At 34.5% G+C, this 20,702-nt stretch overlaps 1 protein-coding gene and 1 long non-coding RNA gene across 3 annotated transcripts; one reads left to right on the forward strand and one right to left on the reverse strand.

The window, feature by feature from the left end:
* Positions 1 to 1,955: 1,955 nt before the first annotated feature.
* LOC132293299 (uncharacterized) lies at positions 1,956 to 5,581 on the forward strand. 2 transcript variants are annotated; one of them, XR_009477816.1, is made up of 3 exons: positions 1,956 to 2,587; positions 2,673 to 4,454; positions 4,535 to 5,581. It is a non-coding gene; the product is annotated as an uncharacterized LOC132293299 (long non-coding RNA). The 2 variants fall into 2 exon arrangements; XR_009477815.1 differs by having other exon boundaries at positions 2,673 to 2,761; positions 4,089 to 5,574.
* Positions 5,582 to 11,580: 5,999 nt separating this feature from the next.
* LOC132269740 (uncharacterized) lies at positions 11,581 to 12,099 on the reverse strand. The gene has a single exon (XM_059770994.1). It carries the CDS (start codon positions 12,097 to 12,099, stop codon positions 11,581 to 11,583), a length of 519 nt encoding a protein of 172 aa, XP_059626977.1.
* Positions 12,100 to 20,702: the final 8,603 nt, after the last annotated feature.

Consider the following 20,702-nt stretch of genomic DNA (forward strand, 5'->3'; position numbering starts at 1 on the left):
TCACACAGAGAGGCAGTTTTTCCACAAATGCTATAACAACATATTTATAGGGTCCTCATTTCAACCTTACTATGGATAAGACCTTCTTGAATTAGCCAATGAATTCACTATACAAGTTTCTCTCGGTAAAACCACTATGCCACGTGGCAGTGGTGTATTCTTGTAACACAATATACACTCACTACAACAATGGACAGCCATGCACCTTTCTCTCTGTAAGACCACATTCTCACATGACAGCAAGGTGATCTTCACACTTAATTGACTGGAATACCCTCACATAGACTATATCAGAGAAAACTATGCTCTTCTATGCTGCAGCTTATATTTCTATGATTGTAACATATTAAATAAAAGCCTGGGGCTATTCCCAGTAATGTAGTAATGTCACACACACATGTAGAAAGACCTAATTTCCCCTGTGACTGAATAGATATGCAACATAAGTGCTGAACCTTTAATGACCCTTGGCAGCCCTCTTACTGACCCTTTAAGGGTTGATCCTTGTAAGTGCTGAACCATATAATGTTGAACCTTGAAGTGCTGAACCTTTAAGTGCTAAACCTTTAAGTGTTGATCCTTGTAAGTGCTGAACCACATAGTGCTGAACCCTATAGTGCCGAACCATAGAATGCTGAACCATGAGCTTCATTACGCTAATTAATAATATTGTACCTTCTCATCATGTTATATCACATTTAAAGTGCAAAACACTTGATCAACCATGAATCAACATACATCTGCGGGCATGGTCATTTTTTAGCAAAACCCTTTCCTTGGTGAAATGAGCCTCCTTATCGACTCATTTTGCACTTTTTTTTTATACAAAATCTGGTTTAGGGGCATTTTGGGATTTTTCCTTTGGAAAATAAATTCTGGCCTTGACATAGTCACATAGAAAACGTGTTTTTAAGGGGGTTTCTTCACAACATTTTTCCAACAAATGTCATCTCAGTCTTGAAAACCTTGCATCAAATCTGATTTTCTGGTACACGCACTTTTTCAGGAAAAAGTCTGATCTAAGGGAAATTTTGGGTATTTCATTTGAAAATTAAAAACTTTTCTTGACATGGTCATGTAGAAAACATGATTTTTCTTTTTTTTGGGGGGGGGGGGAGGGGGGGTTTACTTCACAACTTTTTCCCAAAAAAGGTCATTTAAGCCCTCAAAACAGCATTATAAGTCAAAAAATAGGTGCAGGTTCACATGGCATGTCAAGAGGTTGCAGCGCCCGAACGCATGGCTTGGACTAACGCACGCGTAGCTTGTGCCATGGGCGCCCCTGGTGCCCCGTCCTGACAGCCCTGATGCTTTGTTTTTGTTTTGGCCATAACTTCTTCGTCTGGACTCCGAATCAGGCGATTATTGAGTTTAACTTCATTAATTTTTCGTTGTCTTTCCAATGGTGTGCACAGTGGCACCCATTTATGTTTTGAAAATACCATTTTGTCCCTAGGGCTAAACTTGTTCTTTTTTTTTTTTAAACATCATTTCCGCATTTGTTTTCCTTTTAGTTTCCATGACTCATGGGAGGTCACATTGGTGTCTTAGGGATGATGTGCATCTTTAGAGACTTGGTTTCTATTTTTACTTCGGCATTCAGGATCCGTTATCGAGTCAAATTTTGAGTCATCATAAGACGCACTGGCTTGAAAAACGAGGGCCATCACAGGTGGTATCAGAGCGTCGGGGTTCAAAAACCTTATACGACGGGTTTTTAGTGCATATCATGCTTTTGTTGATTTTCTTTGATGTGTTCACATGCTTTTTGATAACATGTTTACATGCTTATATGTTTGAAAGCTTATAAACGCTTTCCCTTAGTTGCTTTAACATGATGGTATACAACATGTGTCATTATGCCTTATGTTTTCCTTCACATGTGTTGCCATGCTTTGTGCTTATATGCTTTCATTATATATATGTGTTAAATATAGTTTTGTGTGTGTGTCAGTCAGTTGTCTGCATCTATACTGACTTAGCTATTCATTCATTATTCATGATCGGCCCACTTGTCACTGTAGCAGATGCAACATATGCCCAAACTTGTTCCATTTTGAGAACAGGTATAAACACAAATCGCAACAATGTTCTAGGGTTCACGCAGCAAGGCAATTCGGCGACTCCAGTGCACATCGTCGGGCTTCAAATCGACGAAAACCAAACTGGGCTTAAAATCGACGAAGCTTTCCTACACAGTCCTCTTCTTGTCACTGTTGTGGGCTTGAAATCGACCACACTGAAATAGATCTGAAGCTTTCCTTAAGAGTCATCTTCTTCTCACTAGTGAGCTCCTCTGCTTCTTCTTCTTGTTATCGTTGTTTTCTGTCTAAAATTTTGATGTTGTTTGGAGATCGAGCTTCAAATCGACCACTGTATATGAAGATCTGAAGAGAAATTCCCTCTATCTCACCTCTGCGTTTTCCGGCGAACCTAAGCTTCGCCACTGCCTTTTGTCACTCCGGCGAGTTCTTCATAAAGGGGCCGAGCTTACTCTTTATCGCGTCTCTCTCCACTCTCGGATTCTCTTCTCTCTGTCCAAAATCTCCCCAAGTTCTCTCTCTATTTCCTCAACTTTCTCATCTCGGTATGTTGAGTTTTGTTAAAATTGTTTTAAATATTTTTTATTTTATTTTAAAGATGATACAAACTCATTTTTTACCTAATCTAAGGTTAAAAATTGAAGTGATGAAAAAGCCATGTTTCTGATTCGGAACTTTACTCTTCTTCAACAACTCCAGGCAAATCTTCTTTGAACCAGGTACATAGCCCTCCTTCCAACAAGTATGCTTGATAAAGAATATTGTATTGGTGGTTGTTTCTATTGGCTTTTAAGTTTGTCATTTCTGATGTCTCTTTGAGTTTGCTTGATACCTTTTTTTTCTAGTTATTTCATGGAATATGGTTTTTCTAACAACTACTGCTATGCAAGGCGGCCACCTATTCTCAAATTTCTTTTCCCTCTTTTGAAATCTTATGCAATCAAAAAATTATTTTAGTACTGGAATGGTATTGTACATAAAACCTATATTGATACTATAATACTAGGATAATAATTAAAATGTTATATATATATATATATATATACATATAACTGGATGAGGCAAAATTTGACATAAAATACAGAAATGGAATTGTTACTCTGACAAGATTGTTCAAGACAATCATAACATGAAGAGTATGCATTAAGAACATCTTCTGAAAGAATTTCAATGTCAGTACCAAATTGAGCCAATTAATCCATGAACCATGTTGGGAGTTCCTAATCAAATTCTTTGGCAAAATAAATAAACCAAGAGTGTTTGAAATTTTTATTTTGATAATAAAATACATACTTCCAAGCATCTTGATAATCAGAATCTGATGAAGTAGATAAGAAGTTCTTGCAATAATAATGGAGATGACTGTTTTGGAATTTATCTTAGTCAACTGAAATACATTAATGGAAACTGAAATTACTGCACCCTACATGCCTTAGGCTCCATTTTTTTTTTTTTTTTTTTTTTTTTTGGCTTTTTATTAACTAAAGATTCATATCAGGCTTCAAGGTTGAACTAATCTCAATGGACCATCCCTTTGATTTTTCCATTTAAGAATATTTTAGTGTTAGCTTTTGATTGTGCATGCCTAATTCTATACTTTTTTAATTGGTTTAGCTTTAGTTGGAGGATCATCGAATTCAAACTTGGTGGAAATACAATAGTGGAAACTGAAATTACTGCACCCTACATGCCTTTGGCTCTAATCTTTTTTTTTTTTTTTTTTTTTTGGCTTTTTGTTAACTAATGAGTCATATCAGGCTTTAAGGTTGAATTGATCTCAATGGACCATCCCTTTGATTTTTTCATTTAAGAATATTTTAGTGTTAGCTTTTTGTTGTGCATGCCTTATTCTATACTTTGTTAATTGGGTTAGCTTTAGTTAGAGGATCATTGATTTCAAACTTGGTGGAAATACATTAATGGAAACTGAAATTACTGCACCCTACATGCGAGTCATTTTAAGAATCTCACTCAACATGCATAATTTATCGGACCACAGTTGTTAATAACCCTTTTAACCCATTCTTATTAAAACTATGTAATTAGATGGATATCAATGGTGACAATGTGGCGGGAGAAGAAATAAAGGACCTTACAGACAATACCGATGATACAAAACTAGTATGGGATAATAATCAACTCGAAGCTTTCATTATCTGTATGGAGGAAGAAGTGAGGGTTGGTAATCGGACTAGTGGAACTTTTAATCCAACTGGTTGGAAGAATCTAGTAAAAGGCATAAGGGTCCGTACAGGGAAGAAGTATGCACCGAAACAACTTAGGAGCAAATTCAACCACGTGAGGGTAGAGTACAAAGCCTTCGTGAGTTTGTTAGTAGAAACAGGCATAGGATACAATGCTAAGACGGGCATGGTTATAGTTGAAAATGAAAGATGGGCTATATTGATGAAGGTTAGTTATTCAAATAAATGTATTTCGATTTTACAAATGTATACTTTACTTAATATTAATAGTACTTTAATAATTTGTAGGTGAATAACCATTATAGTAATTTTTGAAAGAAGGGATGCAAGCATTTTGACAAGCTCACCACCATATTTGGAGGCACACACGCTGCAGGTGCACATGTTAATACTTCGATTAATCCACCAATTATCAACCAAGCCCCCTTACATCATGTAACCATACATACCTCATTTGAAATTGATGATTTAGCTGAGACGGTCATGGGATCAGTCCCTCTCCTAAACCTCATGATAAGAAACCAAAGAAAGAGAATTTTGCCCCCACATTAAGCGATGTCATGGTGCAAATGAAAGACAATGCCAACATGAAATGTGATCAAATTGAAAAGGCCATAAAAGAAGCTTCATCATCTAATATGAAAACAGTCCATGAAGAATGTCAGGTTGAAGTAAATTCTTTAGACAAGACAAAAGGTGATTTTAAGTTATGTTGTAGTATTTTGAATTAGTTAGAGGGCATTGATAAACAATATGCTAAGGTCACCCAGATGTTACGTAATGATGAAGTTTGGAGGGATTTCTTTCTGAATGACCTTCTTAATGATAAGAGGGTTGGTTGGATCATGAATCTTTGATTTGATGTGTTTCTTTTATTATGACATTGAATGACTGTACTATTAAGTATACTTTATTTGGTGTATTCGTTTATTTCTTATTTGGTTTTGTTATGACCTTGGATGATTGTAATATTAAGTACACTAGTATTTATGTTATTGGGATGATTGTATTGACAACATCACTATTTTGCTTGGGATGATTTTATTTGTTGTCTTGCTTTTATTTCTTATTTGGTATTTGGCTTAGAATGGTTGTGATTTATGTCATTTCTTACATTTTGTATTATACAGATGGATATTAGGACAATAATTGAGTTGTACAATGACGATGATGACGAGAATGAATATGTTATCATAATGGCATGTATATTGGATTATTATATGAAACATTACCATAAACTGTCAGCCCCAAAACCATAGGGCGTGATAAAGTACGGTTCCAAAAAAAAAATAATAGACAGCTCATTGTAATTGGAAGAAAACTAAGTAACGATTACTCAAAAATCCATAGCAAATTAATTTTAAGTCAAAACAGAGCAAACAAAAATGATTTGAAAACTAGACTCAATGGGTAATGTGACAAAACAATTCCCAGCAACTTAAGCTTTGCAAATAAAATCAGTTTTTGGAAGGAAAATGGCTGTCTAAGAATGAGCTAAAAATAAAGTGTTTCGGAAACCTTCATTCATTTCAAATATCCGGAGCTATGAAAATTCCAATAAATTCATTTTTAGAAAGTAAACTTAGGGAAGTATAAAACTGGAAATTTTTATAAAGATCCGGTCTCGAAAATTTGGTCAAATAATTCAAGTAAAATCTGATTTCCAGTAGATGTAAAATTCGGACAGCTGGTACTCTCGAATTTTAGAAAAATATGTATTGATCCAAAAATTACACAATTTTATGGAGAAATACTAGATGCATAAAGGAAATTGTGGTAAAAATTTGAAAGCATTTGGGTCAATACAACTCCTTTGAGAAATGTTTGAATTTCAGCAAAATTGAAAGAAAAGTGAATTTCCTGCAACAAAACAATTTTCGATTCCCTATCATCAATTCCATCACTCAAACCCACAAGGAACATAAGCAAGAAGTCTTTAGATATCCATGTACATAGAAATAGATACATTTACACACCAAGGTCTTTATATGGATGTGTAGAAACTTAGTCAATTCACAAAAACTACATTCGTATACACATAAAAGAGGGTACAACTAATACCCTGAAATAGGCTAAACCCATACATTAACACCATAGCATGCTTTACACCTTAAGCCAACTATATACAACATCAAAACCAAATATATACAATAGAAGAGCATGTTAACATTTTCGAACCAGCGCAAAGAGTGACAATTCTACAACCTGCTATAGGAGTCATGCTATAACTACTATAATAAAAGCCAAAATAAAACTGATCATGCTATCAGCTTAATTTCATCAAGCAACATAGGCTTCAATCCAAAAATATATCCCAGTGCAAAAGCAAGTCATGGACCACAATTAGCATCCCCACGTCCACCATCTCGGTTGACGGTACCTGAAAATTGTTAGGAGTGAGACAATGCCCTGTAGGAAAATTCTAATGATGCCTACATGAGGTTTTGTTCTTTTAATTATAGACTATGTTATATATATCAGAATTTTATATTTTCGTACAAAAAAACAGACAAAACTCATAGTGAGCTAACAAAATATTCAGGAAATTTGTTATAAAAAAAAAAAACATTTTCTTTCTTTGGTACAATTCATCGAAGACCTTCAACTCATCCCGGAGTGTCCCACACTGTCACTCCCACACCGATCAATGTGTAAACAACTCCCAAATACCCAAACAAGAGTCTACCGCTGCAGGTTTTAGGACTTTCACCCTAGTGTAGCTCGTACCCTCTTTTTCCTTCTGAGGCTTCATGCACCGAGTCTTAATTCACGCAGGACAATCTATTCTCATGATGTCTATTGTACCAACTTAGAAGTTTAAACTTGAAGGAAGTCTACTAAATTTGTTTCTTGTGCACAAACCTGTAAACATCTCACTTTAACACAATATGCATAAAGGGATTTCATAAAACCTTAACTGGAAGTACCCTTATTTTCAAATAATTAAAGAAAAAAACAGTTTTTAACATGATATAGACAATGCTTGTCTCAATCTTTCAAAGAGGAAAAATCAGAACCTACACATATTAGAAAACATGACATTCAAAAATTCTAAGTATCGCAACTAGAGAGAAATATTTCATGAGCTTTTAGAGAAGGAAATTTCAATATAACATATAGGACTATCAAAGAAATTTTAGAGAATGAAAATCTCCCAAATCAGCAAAATTAGAGAATCCCTACCAATTATATAGATGAATAAACAACTCCCTAGCCTTCCTCGGCCTCCCTTTTTCTTCCTCCTTTCCTTGCTCGATCTTCCTCTTTCACCTTTCTGTTAGTTACTTTTAGATATTCTTACATGTAGAGAAATATGTGGAAGGGCCTTAGCTTGGTGTCTTGGTGTCAATCTTAGAACATAAACATGTCCTCAAGATATGCTAAGAATAATGACAAGTGTTTCCCACTAATATATAAATCTTGTGTAAATTGCAAGTTTTTCCCACCATCTAATTTAAATACAAAGGAACAACAATACTTCCCCACAATTTCCTCTAATAGTGAACCCGCATAACTTAGCTAACTAATTGCGTCTTTGGCCCACCCTTCTACCTAAAACAAGGAAAATAATACAACACCACTATGGAGAAAAAAAAAAAAAGTAGTTTCAGCATAATAGAGATAAAACAACTTAACTCACAAAGAATAGGAAAATAAATCTTGATGCATTTTAAATATTAAGGATAAGAAAAAATAAATTTGTGTGGCAGCAAGAGAAAAAAAAATAATTGCAAAGAAAAAAATAATTTACTTAAGAATATAAAGAACCTAATAAAAACCCAAGATGTCATATTCTCCTTCCCTAAAAAAAAATTTCGTCCTCGAAATTTCATAATGCAAACCTGATTCATGAAAAAGATGAGGAAATCCATCTTGCATATCAAACTCTAACTCCCACGTTGCCTCTTCTACTCCATGGTGTCGCCACAAAACTTTCACAAGTGGAATAGTCTTATTACGGAGAACATTTGCTTTCCAATCTAATACTTGAACAGGTTGTTCAAGGTAGGAAGCATCTTCTTGCAAATGCAAATCATGCCACTCAACAACATGTGAGGAATCCGAATGGTACTTCCTAAGCTTTGACACATGGAACATGTCGTGAACATGAGCGAACGTAGGTGGTAGAGCCAATCGATACGCTTGTGTTCCTACCTTTTGAACAATCTTAAATGGTCCTATGAATCTTGGAGTGAGTTTGCCTTTCTTTCCAAATCTGAAAATGCCTTTATATGGAGCTACCTTGAGAAAAACAAAGTCCCCGACTTCAAATTCTAGTGGCCTCCTCCTTTTATCGGCGTAGCTCTTTTGCCAGCTTTGGGCTGCATATAACCTTTCCCGAATTACTTTAATCTTTTCAGTGGTTTGCTGCACTAACTCCGGCCCCACAAGGAGAACTTCTTCCTTTTTAACCCAACATAAGGGAGAGCGGCAAGGCCTACCATAAAGTGCCTCGTATGGAGCTATACCGATGCTTGACTAGTAGCTATTGTTGTAGGCGAATTCCACTAATGGTAAGTGCTCACTCCAGCTGCCCTTGAAGTCCAAAGAATATGCTCTTAACATATCCTCAAGGATTTGAATAACTCTCTCCGATTACCCGTCGGTTTGAGGATGAAAAGCGGTGCTAAGGTCTAATTTTGTGCCCATAGCATTTTGTAATCCCTTCCAAAATTTAGAGGTGAAAAGGGGATCATGGTTGGACAATTGACAAGGGAATGCCATGGAGACATATGATCTTCTGGATGTAAAGCTTACTCAAAGCTTCAAATGAATCCGTGGCACGGACCGGAAAAAAATGGGCTGATTTGGTGAGTCTATCCACAATAACCCATATTGAGTCATAGCCACCTCGAGTCTTTGGCAACCTGATCACAAAGTCCATGGTGATACAGTCCCATTTCCACCTAGCAACGGGAAGTGGTTGAAGTAGGCCGGCAGGTCATTGATGCTCCGCTTTAATTTGTTGACAAGTTAGGCACTTAGCCACGTATTCTGCCACATCAATCTTCATGCTTTTCCACAAAAAATGTCGATGCAAATCTTGATACATTTTTGTGTTTCCTAGGTGAATCATGAATTTTGAGCGGTGGGCTTCATCTAGGACTTCTTTTCTAATGTTAGGCTCATTTGGTACCACGAGACGTTGTTTGAAACGTAGACCTCCATCTGTGAACAAGGACCATTCCTGCATATCATTATTGCTGGAAATCTGTTTTCGAATAGCCTCCAACTCTGCATCTTGTCATTGTGTCTCAATGACATGTTGAAGTAGTGTGGGTCGAGCTACCAAAGCAAATGCATAAGCTTTCTCATTCATTTCGCCTAATTGCAGATTGTACTATTCTAAAACGCTGCATGTCCTCCATGCTTGGATGGCATAATTGTATGTTATAGCTTGGCATTTTCGGCTTAGAGCATCGACAACCACATTGGCCTTTCCTGGATGGTAATGAAGCGTGAAGTCGTAATCTTCAAGATACTCTAGCCATCCTCTTTGTCGGTTGTTCAATTCTTTTTGGGTGAACAAGTACTTTAAGCTCTTGTAATCGGAGTACACCTCAAATTTGGAGCCGTAAAGATAACATCGCCACAACTTGAGTGTGAAAATGACCGCAGCCAATTCTAAGTCATGGGTTGGTTAACGTCGCTCATGTGGCTTTAGTTGGCGTAAACCATAAGCCACAACTTTGCCTTGTTACATGAGAACACACCCAAGGTCGACTGAAGAAGCGATGATGTAGACAACATACTTGTCTTCACCATTGGGGATGACGAGAACGGGTGTCGTTGTCAACCTGCGTTGCAGCTCTTGGAATGCTTTTTTACATTTTACAGTCCACTCATACTTGACCCCTTTTCTTGTCAGTTGTGTTAATGGCATTGCAATCCAAGAGAAATTTTCTATAAAATGACGGTAGTACCCTGCTAGTCTGAGGAAGCTTCGAATTTCTGTAACATTCTTTAGCCTTTCCCAACTTAAAATAGCCTCAACTTTTGATGGATCTACTAAGATGCCATTTTTGGACACTACATGACCCAAAAATTTTACTTCTGTCATCTAGAATTCGCATTTTTCTTGCTTAGAATACAACTGATTTTCCCGAAGAAGTTGCAAGACCACTCTCAAGTGCTTTTTACGCTCTTCTTGGTTTTTGGAATAAATTACTATGTCATCTATAAAAACAATGATGAATCGATCAAAATATGGTTGGAAGATGCGGTTCATTAAACCCATGAATGTTGCCAGGGCATTTGTCAATCCGAAGGGCATGGCAAGAAACTCAAAGTGGCCGTATCAAGTTCGAAATGTTGTTTTTTGTATGTCTTCTTCTCTTACTTGCAACTGGTGGTACCCAGATCGTAGATCAATTTTTTTAGAAGAAACTAGAGCCCTGAAGTTGGTTAAATAATTCATCTATTCGTAGCAACGGGTACTTGTTCTTTATTGTTACCCGATTAAGCTTTAGGTAGTTGACACAAAACCGTAAAGAACCGTCGTGCTTTTTGGCAAAAAGAATCGGAGCACCCCAACGTGAAGAGCTAAGCCGAATAAACCCCTTTCTCTTGGAGTTCCTGTATTTGCTTCTTGAGTTCTTAAAGCTTAGCTGGTGCCATTCGGTAAGGAGAAATGGAAATTGGAGCAGTTCTAGGGTACAACTCAATAGAGAAGTCTACTTCTCGCTTGGGTGGTAATCCAGGCAAATCAGATGGAAAAACGTCTTCAAATTCACTTACCACAATCATTGGAACAGATTATGCCAAAGAACTCGGCTTCGCACAAATAGAAGCTAGAAGGCCAAGGAAATTTCGGCTCCTTCCCTTTAACATAAACATTTTGGAAGAAGACATTGGTGGAAGGATGTGCGCGTCTCCTCGAAAATAGAAGGTAGTTCCATTTTCTTCCTAGAAGGTCACCCTTTTATAATAACAATCCACTATGGCTCGATGAGAGGATAACCAGTCCATTCCGAGTATGACGTCAAACTCATTCATGTAAAACAAGATCAAGTCATGAACCAAATAGCAACCCGCAATGGAAACAGTACAAGACTTGCAAACTAAAATGCTCTTGGTAAGTTCCCCTACCGGAGTAACAAGTTCAAGTGGAAAATCTAAAGGAACAACCTCTAGCCCCAAGGATAATTTAAAAGATTTAGAATTGAAGGAATGGGATGAACCAATGTCAAACAATGTACGAGCCCAGGTGTGGAAAATCAGAATAGTACCTTTAACAAACATATTGCTAGCTTGCCCTTCGGCTTCATTTGGACTGATACAAAATACCCTTCCTTGTGGCTTGGAAGCTTGGTCCACATTTTCCCCTTTTTAAGTTAAGCGAGGCTGATTTGTGGATGTTGCTGGTGGAGTATAAGAGTACCCTGAGCGTGGATGTGATTGTTGAGACATTTGAGAGTGACTAGGAACTTGAGACTACACTTGATCATTTCTTGGGGCTGAATGTAGAGATGGACAGTTTCGTTTGAAATGCCCCTTCTTTCCACAATAAAACATTCATCAGGAGCTTTATTGAAGTTGCCTTCAAAACTGCCCCCACTTGAATCTTGTCCACCCCTTTGCCTTTTGTTGTTGGAGGGACAACAATTCTGATTTTTATGCGAACCCCGGGACCTTTCTTGAATTTTCTGAAAATCCTCCCTTTCACGTTCCACACTCATGGCACTGTCTACCATGTCAGAATACTTCCGGATGCGTAAAGCCACTATTTTTTCTCGGATGGTGGGTCGGAGTCCCCTCTCGAACTTTGAGGCCTTCATCTCCTCCGTAGCTATCAAGCACTTCCCAAACCGACTTAATTCCATAAACTTAGCATCATATTCAGCAACTGTCATATTACGATGAGTGAGATGAAGAAATTCCTGTAGCTTGGCTTCTTGAACCACATCTTGAAAATATTAGGCATAAAAGAGTTCTTCAAAGGTTGTCCAAGTCATGCTTTTAAAATCATGTCTAATCTTCACGGTGTCCCACTAGTGATCGGCCTCATCAAATAAGAGTGACGAGGCAATGGCTACTTTGAATTCTTTGGGTATGGATGTCACCTCAAAAAGCTTTTTGATTTCTTTAAGCCATTTCTCAGATTCACATACATCCTGACCCTTGTTTCCTCTAAAATTTGGAGGTTTGAGCCTCCGAAACTCCGCAAGACACTTTATCTTCTTTTCAGCTATTGTCAACTCCCTAACTAGATTGGGAGCCTAGTTCATTTGGACTTGCCGTCCCACAAGTCCAGTGAGATCTTCTAAGGCTTGGAACACCCTTGTAAGCCTCTCATCATTTGTAAGCTGTTCATTTGAATTAGCACTGGCAACTTCTCTAAACATCATGAACTAGAAAACACACTTTAAAAATCAAGTTAATCATATTGCATACAACATCTAGAGCATAAGCACATGTGCATAATTTTTTTTTTTTGACATAATGTTACAATTTAAAGTCACTCATCACATACCATCTAACTTTATAGCATAGGAATATATGCAATTAAAAGGGCACACATTTAACACTTTAGAGCACATAATCAACAAGTTACAATCATTTATCACATAGCATGGTACAATGCAACTTGTTTATAACATCAACAGTCAAACATCACACAAATTCTCCCAATGAACTACAGCCTAGGCTCTGATACCAAACCTGTCATGCCCCAAAACCATAGGGCGTTATAAAGTATGGTTCCAAAAAAAAAATAATAGACAGCTCATTGTAATTGTAAGAAAACTAAGTAACGATTACTCAAAAATCCGTAGCAAATTCATTTTAAATCGAAACGAAGCAACCGAAAATGATTTAAAAACTAGACTCAAAGAGTAATATGACACTACAATTCCCAGCAACTTAAGCTTTGCAAATAAAATCAATTTTTGGAAGGAAAGTGGTTGTCTAAGAATGAGCTGAAAATAAAGTGTTTCGGAAACCATCATTCATTTGAAATATCCGGAGCTATGAAAATTCCAATAAATTAATTTTTAGAAAGTAGACTTAGGGACGTATAAAACTGGAAATTTTTATAAAGATCCGGTCTCGAAAAGTTGGTCAATAATTCAAGTAAAATCTGATTTCCAGCAGATGTAAAATTCGGACAGCTGGTACTCTCGAATTTTAGAAAAATATCTGTTGATTTCAAAATTACAAAATTTTATGGAGAAATACTAGATGCATTAGGGAAGTTGTGATAAAAATTTAAAATCATTTGAATCAATACAGCTCCTTGGAGAAATTTTTGAATTTCAGCAAAATGGAAAGAAAAGTGAATTTCCTGTAACAAAACAATTTTCGATTCCCTATCATCAATTCCATCATTCAAACCCACAAGGAACATAAGCAAGAAGTATCTAGATATCCATTTACATATAAACAGATACATTTACACACCAAGGTCTTTATACGGATGGGTAGAAACTTAGTCAATTCACAAAAACTACATTGGTATACACATAAATGATGGTACAACTAATACCCTAAAATAGGCTAAACCCATACATTAACAATATAACATGTTTTACACCTTAAACCAATTATATACAACATCGAAACCAAATATATACAATAAAAGAGCATGCTAACATTTTCGAACCAGCACAAAGAGTGACAATTCTACAACCTACTACAGAAGTCATACTATAACTACTATAATAAAAGCCAAAATAAAATTGATCATGCTATCAGCTTAATTTCATCAAGCAACATAGGCTTCAATCCAAAAATATATCCCAGTGCAAAAGCAAGTCATGGACCACAATTAGCATCCCCACGTCCACCATCTCGGTTGACGGTACCTGAAAATTGTTAAGAGTGAGACAATGCCCAGTAGGAAAATTCTAATGATGCCTAAATGAGGTTTTGTTATTTTAATTATAGACTATGTTATATATATCAGAATTTTATATTTTCATACAAAAGAACAGACAAAACTCATAGTAAGCTAACAAAATATTCAGGAAATTTGTTATAAAAAAAAAAAAAAAAACATTTTCTTTTCTTTGGTACAATTCATTGAACACCTTTAACTCATCCCGGAGTGTCCCACACTATCACTCCCACACCGATCAGTGTGTAAACAACTCCTAAATACCCAAACAAGGGTCTACCGCTGCGGGTTTTGGGACTTACACCTTAGGGTAGCTCATACCCTCTTTTCCCTTCCGAGACTTCACGTACCCAGTCTCAATTCACACAAGAAAATATGTTCTCATGATGTCTATTATACCAACTTAGAAGTTCAAACTTGAAGAAAGTCTACTAAATTTGTTTCTTGTGCACAAACCAGTAAACATCTCACTTTAACACAATATGCATAAAGGGATTTCATAAAACCTTAACTAGAAGTACCCTTATTTTCAAATAATTAAAGAAAAAATTAGTTTTTAACATGATATAGACAATGCTTGTCTCAATCTTTCAAAGAGGAAAAATCAGAACCTACACATATTAGAAAACATGACATTCAAAAATTCTATGTATCACAACTAGAGAGAAATATTTCGTGAGCTTACAGAGAAATAAATTTCAATATAACATATAGGACTATCAAAGAAATTTTAGAGAATGAAAATCTCCTAAATCAGCAAAATTAGAAAATCCCTACCAATTACATAGATGAATAAGCAACTCCGCAGCCTTCCTCGGCCGCCCTTTTTCTTCCTCTTTCCCCTTTCTATTAGTTACTTTTAGATACTCTTACATGCAGAGAAATATGTGGAAGGGCCTAAGCTTGGTGTCTTGGTGTCAATCTTAGAGCACAAACGTATCCTTAGGATGCTAGGAATAATGACAGGTGTTTCCCACTAATATATAAATCTTGTGTAAATTGCAAATTTTCCCCACCATCTATTTTAAATACAGAGGAACAGCAATACTTCCCCACAATTTCCTCTAACAGTGAACCCGCATAACTTAGCTAACTAATTGCGTCTTTGGCCCACCCTTCTACCTAAAACAAGGAAAATAATACAACACCACCATGGAGAAAAAAAAAATAGTTTTAGCATAATAGAGATAAAACTACTTAACTCACAAAGAATAGGAAATAAATCTTGATGCATTTTAAATATTAAGGATAAGAAAAAATAAATTCATGTGGCAGCAAGAGAAAAAAAAATAATTGCAAAGAAAAAAATAATTTTCTTGAGAATATAAAGAACCTAATAAAAACCCAAGATGTCACATAAACAACCTTGTAGGGATTCACTTTTAAGGGGGAAACATATATAATGGAGATCCTGAACGAGCATAGAAGTAGATGTTTTGAAAACTTTAGGATGTCCACCCTTATTTTTTTTTGAAGTTGTGTGGGGAACTTAGGTCATTAGGGTTGAAAGACTCTAAAGTTGTAAGTGTTTATGAACAAGTTGACATATTCTTGCTTACTTTAGCTCACAGTGAAAGGAATCGTGTGGTAGCAGAAAGCTTTCAACACTCTACCTATACAATTTCAAAACACGTCCATTTGGTTTTACAAAAAGTGTGTGATTGAGGGAAAAAGATTATTGTCGCCTCAGATTTAACCATAGTTCCTAACCATATAAAAAAGTCAAAAAAGTACTACCCTTTTTTTAAGAATTGCGTAGGGGCAATTGATGAAACTCATATCCATGCAAACGTGCCTGTAGACCAGCAAATACCATTTCGTGGTAGGAAAGGGGATACCGCACAAAATGTAATAGCTGTTTGTGATTTTGATATGATGTTCACGTACGTTGTAGTAGGATGGGAGGGGTTTGCTAATGATTCTAAGATATTGATGAGACCATTAATAATGAGGATATGCATTTCCCACAGCCTCCAGATGGTAAATGTCATACTTCCTACAATTTGCAATAGTTATTTTAAATATAATGGTACAATTGTTTATAGTTTATAAAATGGCAAGAAAATATTATTTGGTGGACTCCGGGTATGCCAATCAATTGAGTTTCTTGGCTCCCTACAGGGGTCAACGGTACCACTTTCAAGAGTACCGTAGAGCTTCTCGGCAACTCCGAGGTAGAAAGGAAACATACAATCACATGCACTCGTCTTTGCAAAGTATCATTGAGCGTTGTTTTGGGATGCTTAAGATGAGATTCCCCATCTTGAACCAAATGCCCCATATAAGTTTGAAGGTCAAGTTGCTATTGTTTTAGCCTGCTACACACTTCACAACTTTATAAGAGAGGAGGCATAAGTAGATGCAATATTTGATGATGCAACTGTGGAGGCGCTAATAGATGAAATATTTGAAGATGATAATGATGATGTTTAGGTTAATGTATCGCGGTCTTGCTCTCAACCAAGGAATATTTTACGTGATCATATTGCTAATAATATATGGAATACAATTCAACACCCTTGAAATTGCATTTAGATGTTTATCATGTTTGGATAACTATAATAACTACTTTATTTTAACTATTTGTTAGTATTTGGATAACTGTAATAATTATTTTATTTTAACTATTTGTTAGTATTTGGATAATTGTGATAACTACTTTATTTTAATTATTTGTTAGGATTTGGATAAATGTAATAACTATTTTATGTTAACTCTCTTTTACGATTTCGATAAATGTAATAACTTGTGATAACTATATTTTAACCTTTTTATGATTTGGATAACTGTAATAACTTGTATATGCAGTCATGTATAAGATATAGGGTGACAGGCTACCTTGTGCATATGGAAGGGGTCGAATGAATCTTTATACGGCTGAAACTTAAAAGAAATATGGATGTTCATTCTATAGATGTCCAGCTTGGGGGGTATACAATTTTCTTTGCATTAATAATTTTTTATACGTACATCTTATTGTCACAGGGGCATTATAATAATATACAAGTCTTTAATGTTTTAGTCACATGCTCGTGCATTTACATGGTTGGATGACATGCACCAACATCTGCAAGTGGGTGGTCATGTGGAGCAAAAAGTTGGAGGATGCGGTTGCTGTTATGCAAGCTTAACAAAATAGGCAAAACTACATTATCTATTGTGGCTGTTATTGTCTTACTATAACTATATTATTTATTTTATTGCTCATGTTGTTGTTGTTAATTATTGTGGCTATTGATAAATGATGTAATATATTAGTTCAATTTTACTTCATGAATTTTTATTGTGCCTGTTAACAAATGATGTAATATTTATGAAACTCATGTCGATCTGTAATATATTTAAACTCATGTATTATATAATATGTTGAAAGTTTATTTTCGTTCGATATTGAAATAATGTTTTTTACAATTGTCTAAACAATATGCATCATTCATAGGTTTTACAATTTAGAATATATTTTATTTGTTTTTATAGATTAGTTAATAAACTATATTAAATATATATATATATATATATATATATATATATATATATATTTATATATATTCTAAATGTTATATCAATTGTATACTAAAATTATATGACAACGGCCGTTCCTATACGCCAAAATAATGTAGTGAATGTGCGGTTCAAGAAAAGCCTTTTAGGAGTATATCAAAAGCTCTCTTAAAAAAATGGCTCATATTCCTTATATAAGTAGGTCAAAAATCACTCCCAATGAGCTGGGCTCGTACACCAGTATTCCTCTAATGATTAGATATGAGACAACTTTAATGAGCTGGAATTTGGATTTTTCTCGGGATTTGGGAAGTTCGATCGATCGAACTTGAAGTGAGATCGATCGAACATGACTGAGATCTATCGAACTGAAGCTGGATCGATCTTCAATGGCGGCGCCTTTTTGGATAAAAACAAATCTGAGATATTTTGAGGATGGTCCTCCGTGATCATTGCAATCTTCATGCATATCATGCACCTACTTGTATTATGTTGCCTAATTTTGAAGCAAATCAATATGAAATCAAGCCTGAGACTATTCAAACGTGTCCACTCTTTTATAGCTTAGATGATACTCCTTGTATTCCTTGTGGATGCTATTTATGAGTAAATTTTTCGAAAAATTGATATCTTGCTTACACTTGTGGTCCACATCATCTTGATTTTGTGATTGTTTTGAGATTCACTTTAGAATTCTACACTAGCACAGACGCACACTAACATTCATTTGTGGGGTACATGCTTTGTTGATTATTGAATTGGTTATATCTCAATTGGGCTACTAGTGCATTGAAAGCTTTCATTCTTGAAAAAGGTGGATAATAACCCCTTTTCACTAAGTAGCCAAGAAAAAAAAAAAAAACAGGAAAATAAAATATTCTCAACACATTTTTTTTTTTTTTTCTTCTCAACACCTTTAATATTTTTCTCAACTTTTTTAATTTTGCTCTTAACATTTTTTCATCTTTTATCAATACCTTTTAATCTTGTTCTCGACACTTTTTAATCTTTTTCTCAACACCTTAAATCTTGCCCTCAACAGTTTTTAGTCTTTTTCTCAACACATATAATGTTGTTATCAATACATTTAATCTTGTTCTTAACATTTTTTAATATTGTTTTCAAAAGTGTTAAGATAAAGATTAAAAGGTATTGAGGTAATGATTAAAATGTGTTGAGTTAGAGATTAAATGTGTTGAGAATAAGATTAAATAATGTTGAGAATAAGATTAAATAATGTTGAGAACAAGATTAAAGGTATTGATAAAAAGATTAAAAGGTGTTGAGAACAAGATTAAATGTATTGAAAACAAGATTAAATGGTGTTGAGAAAAAGATTAAAAATTGTTGAGTACAAGAATTAAGGTGTTGAGAACAAGATTAAAAGGTGTTGAGAAAAAGATTAAAAAGTGTTGAGAACAAGATTAAAAGGTGTTGAGAAAAAGATTAAAAAGTGTTAAGAACAAAATTAAATAAGTTGAGAAAAAGATTAAAAAGTGTTGAGAACAAGATTTAAGGTGTTGAGAAAAAAATTATTATTAAAGGTGTTGATAAAAAGATTAAAAAGTGTTGAGAACAAGATTAAAGGTGTTGAGAAAAAGATTAAAAAGTGTTGAAAACAAGATTAAAAACGTTCAGAAAAAGATTAAAGAGTTTTGAGAAAAAGATTTAAGGTGTTGAGAAAAAAATTGTTATTATTTCATGTTGTAATAAGATAATATTGGATTTGTTAATAAAAAAGAAGAAGGAAATCACTATTAGAACCACCATTTTGTGTACGTGAAAGGTTGTATATTTTTCAATAATTGCCTTGTATTATGGAGCTTTGCATCATATGTAATCTTCAATCAATCTTCCTATAAAAGGTGTTGAGATCAAGATTAAATGTATTGAGGTAAAGATTTAAAGTGTTGAGATAAAGATTAAAAGGAATTGAGGTAATAATTAAAAGGTGCTGAGTTATAGATTAAAGGTGTTGAAAATAAGATTAAATGGTGTTCAGAACGAGATTAAAGATGTTGAGAAAAAAAGATTAAAAAATGTTGAAAGGTACAGAGGTAAAAATTAAAAGGTATTGAAGTAAAGATTAAAAGTGTTAAGATAAAGATTAAAAGGTATTGAGGTAATGATAAAAATGTGTTGAGGTAGAGATTAAATGGTGCTGAGCACAAAATTAAAGTGTTGAAAACAAGATTAAATCTGTTGAGAAAAAGATTAAATGTATTGATAACAACATTAAATGTGTTAAGAAAAAGATTAAAAATTATTGAGGACAAGATTTAAGGTGTTTAAAAAAAATATTAAAAAATGTTGAGAACAAGATTAAAAGTGTTGAAAATAAGATTAAAATGTGTTGATAAAAAGATTAAAAGGTGTTGATAACAAAATTAAATAAGTTGAGAAAAAGATTAAAGTGTTGAAAAAAAAAGTGTTGAGAATAAGATTAAAGAGATTGCGAATAAGATTAAAGGTGGTTGAAAAAAAAAAAAAAAAGTTTTTGATAACAAGATTGAAGGTGTTGAGAAAAAAGATTAAAAAGTGTTGAGAACAAGATTAAACGTGCTGAGAAAAAATGTTAAAAAATGTTATCTTTAAAGGTGAATAAGATTAAAAAGTGGAAAAAAAAAAAAAAAAAGTGTATGAGAAAAAAATTAAAGGTGTTGATAGCAAGATTAAATGATATTGAGAATAAGATTTAATAGTGTTGAGAAACAGATTAAATGTATTGAGGTAAAGATTAAAAGTGTTGAAATAAAGATTAAAATGTATTGAGGTAATGATTAAAATATGTTCAGTTACAGATTACAGGTGTTGAAAATAAGATTAAATGGTGTTGAGAATAAGATTAAAGGTGTTGAGAATAAAATAAAATAAAAATATTGAGAATAAGATTAAAGAGATTGAAATTAAGATTAAAGGTGTCGAGAAAAAATGAAAAATGGTGTTGATAACAAGATTGAAGGTGTTGAGAAAAAAGATTAAAAAGTGTTGCGAACAAAATTAAAGGTGTTGAGAAAAAAGATTAAAAAGTGTTGAAAGGTATTGAGGTAAAGATTAAAAAGTATTGAGGTAAAGATTTAAAGTGTTGAGATAAAGATTAAAAGGTATTGATTAGAATGT

Source organism: Cornus florida, unplaced genomic scaffold, assembly GCF_030987335.1.
Source record: "Cornus florida cultivar Cherokee Brave unplaced genomic scaffold, ASM3098733v1 CherokeeBrave_3.0.0_Hap2_Chr01, whole genome shotgun sequence".
NCBI classification, from domain to species: Eukaryota; Viridiplantae; Streptophyta; class Magnoliopsida; order Cornales; family Cornaceae; genus Cornus; species Cornus florida.

What these genes read in the sequence shown, in the direction of transcription:
- LOC132269740 (XM_059770994.1), bottom strand. Translation starts at nt 12,099, where the DNA reads ATGACAGTTGCTGAATATGATGCTAAGTTTATGGAATTAAGTCGGTTT.